This window comes from Melanerpes formicivorus, unplaced genomic scaffold (assembly GCF_026170545.1).
Source record: "Melanerpes formicivorus ecotype bairdi unplaced genomic scaffold, bMelFor1.0.p_v2 SCAF_8, whole genome shotgun sequence".
Taxonomy (NCBI): Eukaryota; Metazoa; Chordata; class Aves; order Piciformes; family Picidae; genus Melanerpes; species Melanerpes formicivorus.
This window is the reverse complement of record NW_027142360.1, coordinates 20,163,142-20,175,224: the sequence shown is the minus strand read 5'-3', so window position 1 is coordinate 20,175,224 and position 12,083 is coordinate 20,163,142. Positions and strand designations below refer to the sequence as shown.

General features: G+C 50.4%; 1 protein-coding gene and 1 non-coding gene across 2 annotated transcripts; both read left to right on the top strand.

The window, feature by feature from the left end:
• Positions 1-4,253: 4,253 nt before the first annotated feature.
• Positions 4,254-11,474, top strand: RPL3 (ribosomal protein L3). The gene is made up of 10 exons (XM_068142473.1): positions 4,254-4,323; positions 5,581-5,773; positions 6,272-6,440; positions 7,312-7,447; positions 8,624-8,810; positions 9,188-9,348; positions 9,623-9,724; positions 10,189-10,284; positions 10,651-10,770; positions 11,365-11,474. Exons 1-10 carry the CDS (start codon positions 4,321-4,323, stop codon positions 11,407-11,409), a joined length of 1,212 nt encoding a protein of 403 aa, XP_067998574.1. The 5' UTR covers positions 4,254-4,320; the 3' UTR covers positions 11,410-11,474.
• LOC137443303 (small nucleolar RNA U83B) lies at positions 8,925-9,017 on the top strand. Its single transcript, XR_010987859.1, has one exon. It is a non-coding gene; the product is annotated as a small nucleolar RNA U83B (small nucleolar RNA).
• Positions 11,475-12,083: the final 609 nt, after the last annotated feature.

Genomic DNA, 12,083 nt, shown 5'->3' with positions numbered 1-12,083 from the left:
GCCTGGCAGAAGTGCGGGGCCAGCTGCCCGCCTGCTCGCACCCTCTGCCACCTGCCCGCCACTCTGCCACGTAGGGGGCAGAGTTCTACCGCCAGGTCACCGCAGGTCTACCTCCGTCTGCCACATAACCCAACGCAAGAATTGCACCCACGGAAGGGAAAGGCTGACCCCTTGGGTGAGAACCAAGGGGAGGTGTCCAAGGGGAGCAGCTGGCGGTGCTCCCTGAGTGCAGGCAGCTCCTGCACCCCACCAGGTGCCTATTCCCAGGTAGAGGTGCCTGGCGAGCCTCAAAAGTGCACTGCAGCAGTGCCTCTGGCTGCCCTTTCTAAGAACCCTCACCCCACAGGCAGGAAAAAACCCTTGTGAACAAGGAGAGTCCAGGTTTTGGGGAGAGCCCCGACTCTGGAAGGCAGACTGCTACATACACACCTTGCACCACTGAGGCTGCAGCCCTGAGAGTCACCTGGGCTTCTAAGGAAGCCTACAGCACCACGGCCACCAGCACAGCCAGGAAGGGATGCCTTAAGGGCGGTTGAAGTTCCTTGGCCTGTGCCTTTGCCCAGGGGAGCTGCATACCAGCAGTCTGCTGGATTCTGCAGAGTCCCCCAAAATCTATATTAATGGGACTGAAATTAAAAGAATGCCCTTGGGTTGTAACGTGGCTAAGATCAGCAGCAAAAGCCAAAACCATTCTGAGTCTGCTTCAGCCTGAACACAGCTAAAGCCCAACTGCCCAAATGCTTTAGCTGAGCAGAGATGCTCTGCACATTTCCGCTGGGCATACTACCATGAGACATCTCTAGTTCCTTACTGAGACAACTCAAACCAGGCAGCAGCTTTGCTGAAAGCAGTCAGCTGAAGGGCAAGGTGAGAATGCTGTGAGCACTCTCTAAGGCCCTACAGTGCCAGAACATTTCAGAAATGCCAAATTCCCCACACTGACAGCTAAATACTTATGAGTTAGGGAAGATGAATGAAAGAGGGAAGGTTAATGAAGAGGGGTGGGGGTTGGTTTTCCTAAATAGGTGTCTGAAATGCTCCAGTATTCTGGATGAACAAGGTTTGGACTTGGCCAAAAAACCAAAGTACTCAGCAAAAACAGCTACTTCCACTCCAGACCCAGGTGCTGCACCAAACCACCAGCACAGAGGCTGATGAAGCAGAGTGACTGTCTGGATGGCTTATGTCCGTCCCACTCATCTCTGGGTCTCAGCTATGCAGAGGGTCAGGTCAGAAGCAAGGGAGCAAAGGACAGAGCACTGGGATGGGGATTTTGACCTTGCTCTAGCACCTTTTCATACTGTCCAAATTGGATTCAATTTTCTTGTCATAGTCTATAAATCAACTCCACAGCTCAAGAGCTCAGCACAAGAGATAGAGGCAAATGTATGGGGGAGATAAAAGAGCATTTAAAGCCAACCATTTGTTGCCCATTGGAAGTAGCACCCTAAAAACTGAGCAGCCATCCCTTGTCCTTTGCAGGACACCTTCCGAGGGGCAAGTTGGAGGCAAGGGATGGACACTCACCCATCACATCCAGCCACAGAATCACAGGATGGTTTGAGCTGGAAGGGACATTTAAAGGTCATATAATCCAAGCCCCCTGCAGTGAGCAGGGACATGCTTAACTAGAATAGGTTGGTTAGAGCCTCATTCCCTGTTTTGGGAAGATGAGCTGCAGCACCAGCACAGCTGGACCTTCAGCCCTCTAGTTTGTAGTAGTTTCCTTCCAACTGTCTGGCAGATTTAGGGCAGTCAATGAAATGTCCTCCAAATGAAGCACTATTCAGTCTGTAGGACCTTTTTCATGCACATTTGTATGCAGAGTCCCTCCAGCAAAGCCTCTAGTCTTGTGTTTTACTTAATCTGCCAGGACTGGAGATGAGGAGGGGAGGTAGAAGGTCTCTGGGAGTCGATTAAGCATGTTTAACACTTGGCTATGCCCTCAATGATTTCACACTAGCTGGGTAACCAACCTTCCCACACTGAATGGCTTTGCTGTGTTACACCTGCACAGCTGGTGGTGGGATCTGACTCTATAGGTAGACATTTGCTTGAACAGTTTAATGAATTTTTGCAGCAACTTGATACAACTGCAATGTGCAGCACTTACATCACATGCTACAGGTCAGCATCACCTTGATGGGAATTCAGATGGCTTCCACACAGTGCCATGGTCCCTGGCAGAGAGGGAGGTGGCAGGCTGGGAGCCAGCCTGGAGGCACCAATCTCCTCAGGCAGTTGTTTGTCAAACACAGCCTTTTTTGTAAGCCCCAGGAGATCCTGAGGACGAACTCCAGGAGTGCTGTGTGTGGGAAGCTCCAGCCCACCCACCTTTACCATGATGGGTATTATAATCTTCATAGCCTTGGGTTTGTATCCCTTTCATACCACAGGCAGTGGTGGATTAAGGCCCATGTTCCTTACAATAACACCTATCTACTTATTCCCAATTTATTCACCCTCTGGATGTGGTAAGGGTGGAACTTACTATTCATCAGTTGGGTATTCTCCACAGATAACCTCATGGATATATCTGATACCATCTGAACCACCCAGCTGCTTCATAAGCTTCCTTGCTTTGATGTGCCTTGCAAGGGTTCTTGCCCAGTTCCCAATCCAGGAAAGCCTGAGGAAACTTCTTTAGCCTGGTCCTATCTGATTTCCCAGCGTCAACGGAGGGAGAGTGAATAATTAATTGCCTGTCCCCTAGCTCACTCCCTGTTCAAGTTTCACCTCAGCTTTTGTCTTCTCCCCTGCCCTGAAGAGATACTTCAGTGCCAGCTCCTGTGTTGGTGAGTTTCCAATGGGGGCCAAGCTGGCCAGAATCTCCCAGAGACATGGGCTGGTCCTGGCAGTGCTTATCTGTGTGCCAGAACTGCAGTAAAGGGAGCAAGAGAAGTAACAGTATGAATAACAATATCTCCAGACAGGTTTCACAGGAAGTCTTATTTTCAGTCCCTCTTTCACAGCACAACTTTAGTGTCTACATTGGGTTTATTGTTTATTATTCATTCAGCAGTAGCACACAGAGGCCCTGATTGAGTTTGGAGCTGCACTGTACCAAGCACTGTGGGAATACACAGCAGGACACCGCCCCTGGAGAACACACAACCAGCCCAAGAATGTGTCCCTGCATGAAACAAGAGATATTATTTGATGCCTTTTTCTATTTTGAAATACATGCAAAAGTAATGGGTGCCAGTGTTAGCAGTGAATCATGTAACCATAGAACATTTGGAGCTGGAAGGGACCTTTAAACGTCATCTAGTCCAATCCCTCTGTAGCAAGCAGGGACTCCTTTAACTACACCAGGCTGCTCAGAGCCTCATCCAACCTGACCTGGCAGGTTTCCAGGGATGGGTCTTCTGTCACCTCCCTGGGCAGCCTATACCAGTGTTTCACCACCCTCGTTGTAAACAATTTCTTCCTCATAACAAGTTTAAATCTCCCCTCTTTTAGTAAACAATTTCTTCCTCATAACAAGTCCAAATCTCCCCTCTTTTAGTTTAAAACCATTACCTCTTGTCCTCGTGTAACAGGCCCTGCTAAGAAGTTTGTCCCCATCTTTCTTACAGGTCCCCTTCAAGTACTGAAAGGCTGCAAAATGGTCTCTCCAGAGCCTTCTCTTCTCCAGGATGAACCCCAACTCTCAGCCTGTCCACACAGGAGAGGTATTCCAGCCCTCTGATAATTTTTGTGGCCCTTCTCTGGAGCCACTCCAACAGGTCCACATCTTTGCTATGCTGTGGATGCCAGAGCCAGATACAGTACTTCAGGTGGGGTTTCATCAGAGCAGAATGGAGAGGGAGAATCCTCTCCCTTGACCTGATGGCCACACTTCTTTTGATGCAGCCTAGGATATGGTTGACCTGGGTTGTGAGTGCACACTGCTGGCTCATGCCCAGCTTGTCATCCACTGGTATCCTCCAGTCACCAAGGCCTCTCTCAATCCCTTCATCTCTTAGCCTGTGTTGATACCCAGGACTGTTGTGTCCCAGGCTCAGGACTTTGAAGGTTTAATGCTAGCGGCTTAGGAGTGGTTGTGGATTTTGAGCGCCAGGCAAGCACTTGGACACGAATGCCGGGAATGTTCAATGCGGCTGCTTCCCCCTGGCCCAGCAGCCCCCACTTGTGGCCACCCACGCACCCTTCTTGGTCCCACTCCCCACCCGTATCGCTACGTGCGCGTCGCCCCACCCACATCTCGCGACACCGGCGCGCAGCACGCACATCCGTCACGCGTCACCGGGGGCGGGGCGTGTATAAAAGCCACGCGCGCGGCTGCTGTCGGCCCTTCCGGCCCGGCGCGGGGACAGGATGGTAGGTACTGCTGGTGATGGCGGCGCCAAGGGCCTGCCGCGCCATCCCTCGTGTATCCGTGCCATCCCGGCCGCGGCGGCTGCCTGCCTCTGTTCCCACCCCGCCGGCTCCCAACGGGAAGCGGCAGCGGGGCTGATTTCAGGGCTCGGCTGCGGCAGGCGCCGTGGGCGGGCGAGGCCTTGCCTTGGGGACGCCGGCTGGGCCTGCTTGGTGCCCAGGGGCGCGGGTGGTGGACGGCTGTGGGGCCCGCCAGAAGGGCGCTTGGCATGTGGCGGGGTTTGCTGCCCCTTTCTTTAAGAAGGGAAAGGTGTAATCTCTAGAGTAGTCGTGGCAGTAATGTCTGCTTGATCAGGCCTTCGGGTGACGGCACGTTCAGGGGCCGGGAGTGCGGTCAGAGTGAGGCTGCTTTGTGCGCCTTGCACAAGGGGCCACGGCGCGGGGGCGCGAGTAGGCAGGGAGTGGTCAGTCTGCCGTTCCCCCCCTTTTAATCTGCGGGAATGCATTTCGCCTTTGATGGTGTCACTCGTAGGCGAAGGTATTGCACTGGCAGCTTTCAGCCTTACGTATGTGTCGAAATTTAGTTCTGCTTGGTGCTGCCGCATGATTCGCGATCCCAACAAAAAGTCCTTTGGGGGGGCTGTTAAACTTAGTTGTGGGTCGTTAGCTCCATGTAGTGTTTTTCTTGGCTTTGGGTGCGAGGCTGGATGGGTAGATCCGTGTTGAGCTGAGAGTTGTGGGGATGAGGGTGGTGAAACACTGGCTTAGGTTGCCCAGAGAGGTGGCAGAAGCCCCATCTCTTGAAACGTGCCAGGTCAGGTTGGGTGGGGGTCTGAGAGAGCTGCTGTGGTTGAACCCCTGCTGACTGCAGAGGGGTTGGACTAGATGACACTTAAAGGTCCCTTCCAACCCATACCATTTTAAGGTTTTTCTAGTCGTCTGCGAAGCAGTGAAGTTCTGGTGGCTTCTGTGACCAAATTGCAGCTTGTGTGATTCCCCAACTAGAGTGGGAACTTGGCAACATCCTAAGTTTGAAAGAGAGGGGGTGTTGAGGAAATGTAGTTGGGGTATGAGGATTACATTCTTACTGTAATGGAATTCAGAAGCCACTGAGCTGATCAGAACGTTTCTAGAGTGCAAAATGCCGTGTATGTCCATCTACAGTCATGCTTTAGGCAAGAAGAGGATTGGCCTTGGCCCTTGGGTCGGTTTGAGTGAATCTCTACAGCAGAGGTGAAATGTTTCTTCTTCTCTCTTTAGTCTCACCGCAAGTTCTCTGCTCCGAGGCATGGCTCTCTGGGCTTCTTGCCCCGCAAACGCAGCAGCAGGCACAGGGGCAAGGTGAAGAGCTTCCCCAAGGATGACCCCAGCAAGCCTGTCCACCTTACTGCCTTCTTGGGGTACAAGGCTGGCATGACCCACATTGTCCGTGAAGTCGACAGGCCTGGATCCAGTACGTATCAATGTTCCTTGTAACAGAGGAGGTGGTTTTCTTTTCTTTACAAAGGGCCAAAGATAATGTGGGTTATAGTGGCTCTGGGTTTTAGTCCCAGCTTGATTTTTCAACCTGTTCAAAGTTCTCAAGTGGGTGGAGTATAAGGAAACCAAACCCCTCCCAGTGCAATGTGAGTGATGCCTCAGCAGCAAGCCCTTGTATCTAGCAGTGTCTGTCTTGTTAATGGGCCTGTTCCTGTGATGCTTGATCCTTTGGTTTAGCTGTAGTGTAACCTTTGTCACGTTTTTGCTGGTTGCCCAGTCCTGAATGCAGTTCCATTGCTTGCTACCGTCCATTTTGCCTTGTTGGGCCTTGTTTCCTGCTGAGCCATTTGGTCACTTCACCGTGGATCTTTGTGGAAAGAACTTGAGTCGTTTAACCTTTTCTGTGTGAAATAGATTCTGTTTAGTGGGTGATGCTGGTGTTCATTGTTGTGCTGTTTCTCTCCTCATCCAGAGGTGAACAAGAAGGAGGTGGTTGAGGCAGTCACTATAGTGGAGACTCCTCCCATGGTCATTGTGGGCATCGTGGGATACGTTCAGACTCCTCGCGGTCTCCGTAGCTTCAAGACTGTCTTTGCTGAGCACATCAGCGATGAGTGTAAGCGTCGCTTCTACAAGAACTGGTAAGAGGGCAGGGCTGCTGCTGGTTGTCTTATCTCATCCTCTGGTTTATTTCTTCTGCTGGGTTGCAGATGGTGCTACAACAGCTTTTACAGAGGCTTTTCAGCTAATAGTGTTTGGCCTTAACTGGTCTAGTAATGGGATGTGCTGGAGGAACGGCCCTGGGAGGGTGACCATGTAATGCCTGTTGGCACCCTTCCTGGCCCAGAGGTGACAGTAGAGGGCTTTGCCTGAGATGTCCTTAACAGGCTACACGTGATGATACCTCGACGGGCGGACATAAGGAAATCGCCTCTGGCGCTTGTTGTTGAGTGTCGAGTCCTGACTGTAGCCCAGGTTTCTCAGGAAGGGGGAGGACAAGTGTCACCTCTGGTGGCTGTTCCAGGCACTGGTTGTGATTAGAAGTGTGCGTGTTGGCCCACTGCAGCTCCAACCTGCCTAGAGCTTACAGCCTATTAGTGAATTCTGCAGGCTGAAAAGACAGAGTGATAACCTCAAGGGGGTTGCAGTAAGGACCTTACTGGCAGGCATAGCTTGGGCTGAAGGGGGGGGGAAATGGTGTTCTGAAGCAGCAGTCACCTGACAATGGCTTTAAAGATCTGTTTTTTCTGTTATTCAACATCTCTCTACAGTCTTTTGTCTTCTGTACTGTGACTATTAATGTGCTTTGGAATTCATGGCAGCTCCGCTCAGCTTTGGCAACTTGGCCACTGTCTGATGAGCTCCAGGCTCCGCTTGCCAGTGGAAAAGAGTCCTTAGAAGCTGGCAATGAGCCAAAACCAGCTGAGGTGGCAGCTCCTTCCGCTCATCCCCGCTTCCTTGGGGGATTGATGAAGGGCTTAGCCAAACCTTGTCTCTGCTCTGCTCCTGAAGGCACAAGTCCAAGAAGAAGGCCTTCACCAAGTACTGCAAGAAATGGCAAGATGAAGAGGGCAAAAAGCAGTTGGAGAAAGATTTCAATAGCATGAAGAAATACTGCCAGGTTATTAGAGTCATGGCTCACACTCAGGTAAGTGCCTGGGATGTGCAGGGAAACAGCTAAGAGTAAGCCTAAAACTAGATCCATCTCTGCAAGGGGTTTCTGCCCTTGCCTGCAGCCTGCTGCTACCTGGTAAGCATGGTACTTACTCTGTACAAAGCAGGGACTTACAGAATGCTTGAGGATCAGTGAAAGCAACTGCTGGCAATCTTGTGAAGCAGTGTCCAGAAGAGACTGAACCATAGTAAGATTTGTTGTTCTCAGTCCTCTTCTGCTACTGTGTAGACCTAGGCTCTCTTCATTCCAGCCACAAATTAAAATGGGCTGAACACTGAACTGAAAGGGTTTGTATAGTCAGTGTCATTTCAGGCCACTTTCTACAGGGGCTGGAAACACTCACCAGAGGCATTTGGTGGCTTTTGTTGCTCAGCTGAAGATGGTGGTACATACTTTGTTCCCCTGCCATACTTTCTTGGGAGAGGCAGTTAAATCTCTGAGCTGGCTGTAAGTGCAGTAAGATGTCTAGTTAGGACATTTCTAATTTTAATGGAACTCATTTTCCATTCCACACAGCAGAGGTGATACTGCAGCTGCTGTTGATACTCCTGTCAGGCCCTCTGTGCTAAATATAGTAGAAGTAACTGTAAATGTGACCCAAAGTGTCCTTGAGTGTGGCAGGCTTTTGCCAAGACTCACAGAATGCCTCGGGCTGGAGGGGACCTTTAAAGATCATCCATTCCAACCCTCTTGCCACAGGCAGGGAATTGTTCCACTGGATGAGGTTGCTCAAAGCCCCATCAAACCTGATTGCCAATGATAGAACATCCACAGCTTCACTATAGCCTGTGCTATAGTCTCTCTCACTGCCCTCATAAAATAAACTCTGCCTTACACTCCATGTACCATTACCCCCTTCAGTTGAAAGCTATTGCCCCTTGTTACCTTCTGCCCTTCCTGGATGGGCTTTGGCTGGTGGCTGTGAGGTCAGAATTCTGTAGGTGGCATAGAATACCAAATACTGTGATGCATCATTTCAGCCACAAAACAGCTTTTCCTCTTGCTGTAGGGCCTTAAGTACGTTCTAGTTACATATGTTGGAGAAGGATGTTCAGTAAATGAGACAAGGACTAGAAGGGCACTGGACTGGTTAAAGCAAGGTCCATCTTGGAAGCCCAGGCCCTAAATGGCATGCTTCCTGTTTTCTAGATGCGTTTGCTTCCCCTGAGACAGAAGAAGTCTCACCTGATGGAAATCCAGGTGAATGGTGGCACTGTTGCTGAAAAAGTGGATTGGGCCCGGGAGAAGCTGGAACAGCAGGTGCCAGTGTCATCTGTCTTTGGTCAGGATGAGATGATAGATGTCATTGGAGTCACCAAGGGCAAGGGATATAAGGGTAAGTGTATGGAAATTCTCTTTGTGATTGGAGAGAGTTTTTAATGAAATGCTAGCCTGGAGTTTTCCCAAATACGTAGGCTAAGAGCTGGGGAGGTAAATCCACACTGCTGTCACAGTTCAATGATGAGACCATGGAATGAGCGCTGGGCACAGCGCCTGACACCCATGAGGAGTCATTCCATGCTGCCTTCCTTCTGAGAACACAGCCCAGGGGCATGGGCAGGGTGCTTCTCCAGGAAATGGTCATTCCGGGGTGGGCTTTTGCCTTCTGTTACCTGGGAACAGCAGCTTGAAATGTGGCTTGAACTCCAGTTCAACATCTTGGTGACATCTCAGCTAGACAGGGGTTAACAGCACTGCTTTGGTGTCTTCCAGGTGTCACCAGCCGCTGGCACACCAAAAAGCTGCCCCGCAAGACTCACAGGGGCCTGCGCAAGGTGGCCTGTATTGGCGCCTGGCACCCTGCCCGCGTTGCCTTCTCTGTGGCCCGGGCTGGCCAGAAGGGATACCACCATCGCACTGAAATCAACAAGAAGGTCTGTGTCTGAACTGCTGGGAGGAAATGAGAGCTGGCTGAGGTCACTTGCTGCGTGACAGTGAACAGAGTGGAGACTTCTGCTTTGGATATTTCTGTGTTTGTTTGAGTGTTGTCTTGGGGACAGACATAGTCTGTTCTGTTGGGTAATCATAAAGTTCTTGTGTATTTTTTGAGGGGCAACAGATGTTTTCCTCCAAGCCTATGCATTTTGGCTGATGACAGGCCTGTTCTCCTACCTTTGTGCTAAACCAGAAACCCCTTTATGTTTTTAGATCTACAAGATTGGACAGGGTTACCAAATCAAGGATGGAAAGCTGATCAAAAACAATGCATCAACTGATTATGACTTGTCTGACAAGAGCATCAACCCTCTGGTGAGTTTTTGCAGCTCTATGGGGAGAGTGCTCTTGTAAGCTGCAGTCTGAGGCAAATGGGCCCGGTATAAATTGCAGAATCAATGAAGAGCTGTCAGGACAAACACTGGGGTGCTGTGGTGAGGTGCTGCTTGCTCCTCAGCATTGACTTGAACTTGCTAACTGCATTTGATATGTGCCAGTAGTATGGACATGTTACAAACATCAAAATGATATTTCTAAGTAAGGAATAGCTCAACAGGGAGAGCAATTCCTGCTGCTGTTTCTCAGCAAAAGCCTTTCAGCAGTGGGTAAACTGCTGTATCAAGAAATTTAACCACTGAAAGGTCATGCTGGAAATGTGATTTCAGTGAACTTGGGCACAACAGACCCAGAAGCAGTGTGAAAACATTAAGCTGTAGGCAGAATGTCATCACTGGTCCTGCTTTATACAGAGCACTAACTGTTTGTTCTCTCTTGCTCAGGGAGGCTTTGTCCACTATGGTGAGGTGACCAATGACTTCATTATGCTGAAGGGCTGTGTTGTTGGGACCAAGAAGAGGGTCCTAACCCTGCGCAAGGTGAGTAGTGCAACTCGCTGTCCAGCGGGTGGAACAGCTAAGTTAGCTGTGCTGTCATGAGGTTCATGTTGCCAGCTAGAAAAAAAGCTCCAGGCATGTGAACTCACCTCATACTAAGATGTTGGGTTTAGCCTAAGGTCCTCTCAGCAGTTAGTTTGGTCCAGGATTGTTTGTAGAGAAGAGCATGGGTTGGGGTTCAGTGTTCTTGGAGACCATAAGGACAGGAGCAGGTAGACTTGGGCTTGCTGGGCTCGTTAGGAAGTGCTTCTGTGTAGTAGCAACTGAAGTGTCAGGTCACAGTGGCTTAGGTGGTAAGACTTAGACTGAAAGGTGCTGTGGCATACTCACTTGGCATTTCTCTTGCAGTCTCTGCTTGTGCAGACCAAGCGTCGGGCCCTGGAGAAGATTGACTTGAAGTTCATTGACACTACTTCCAAATTTGGTCATGGCCGCTTCCAGACAGCTGAGGAGAAGAAGGCTTTCATGGTAAGGACACTTTACCAAGGTGGCAGCTTTAAGGGGCTCATCCTGCCCCAGCCAGTAGTTAAAACTGAGGGGCTTGGGTTCTTGCTTCCCCTGTGACATTTAGTACCCAAGAGGTGTTGCCATGTTGGGGCACAGATTGCTCAGTTGAGGTCAGGGATGAAGCGTGGGACAAGCACTGAACAGTATCTTGGCACCTGTGGCAGGTGGCTCTGTAATGGTGTTCTTCCTGCGGCCTACTCCTGGCTGTGGTGCTCAACATGGGCTCTGGGTGGTGGCATTCTCAATTTGTCACTTGCTGGAGAAGGCCCTTGCCAGGTCAGGAGTGGTTCAGCTGCTTGCAGCCTGCATGGGAGGTTCCCCACAAGGTGGCACCAGCGTTTCTGTTACACATGACAGCACTGATTTGGTGCAGTGTGGAGCCATAGCAGCTCTCCCCCAGAGCCTGTAGCTGTGGGGCTGGGGCTTGGAATTTCCAACAGGCTGCCACATTGAGGGCAGCCTTAATTTAGTTGCAGCAAGAAGAGATTGACAGCCTTGTAATGGGGCTGTGATGAGGTCTTTGCTGCTTACAGAGTTTCTGTTGTTTTCTTTCAGGGACCACTCAAGAAAGATCGTATTGCAAAAGAGGAGACAGCTTAATGTGTGGAGCAGTCCTGTGGCCTCTGTGCTCTCAGACCAAAAAAATAAACATTTTAATGACATTATTTTTGCCTCTTGGTTTGTATATTGCTGTGTCATGTCTGGTACTCTCACTACAGGCCCTGTGCATAAGACCAACCAAACCAAAGACAGCAGTAAAGCTGGAAATCATGAGCACTCAACTCTGACAGCAGGGCTCCTGTAATGAGAAGCTGCTGTTGCTGGGTTTGGAGAGCAAAGATTTTGGGGCAGAGCAAGGTTTTGCTGGTCAGCTGTGTGAAATAGTAAAGCAGCAGGGGCCCTGAATGTGTTTGCAATTCCATGTGTTCATCCTCTGCTGGGTGGTGAGAGAGCTCCTTGGAGTCAGATTTTGAAATCAATGGAACCTACTCCAGACAGTTGAACTGCTGTACTTGGGTAGGTGGCTGATGATCAGTGCTGACTTGGGAGCCCCTGCAGTTTGTGTAGGACAGAGGGGAGGTAACCTGCAGGCTGTCTGCAATTCCAAGTTGTTGCTGTTCTCAAGAGCAGAAGGCAGCAGGTGATGTGACCAATTCCTCCTGAATTTGTGGGAGCTCAGTATTTCCAAATCCATTTCCCATGCCTGCTGAAGGGCTCTGCTTGGTGACAGGAAACAGGCCCACCTGGGAGGGAAGGAGGGTGACTTCTGCTCC

Coding starts and splice junctions, on each gene's coding strand:
- RPL3 (XM_068142473.1), top strand. Junction 8,811..9,187: donor CAAGGGCAAGGGATATAAGG/GTAAGTGTATGG, acceptor GGTGTCTTCCAG/GTGTCACCAGCCGCTGGCAC. Junction 10,771..11,364: donor AGGAGAAGAAGGCTTTCATG/GTAAGGACACTT, acceptor GTTTTCTTTCAG/GGACCACTCAAGAAAGATCG.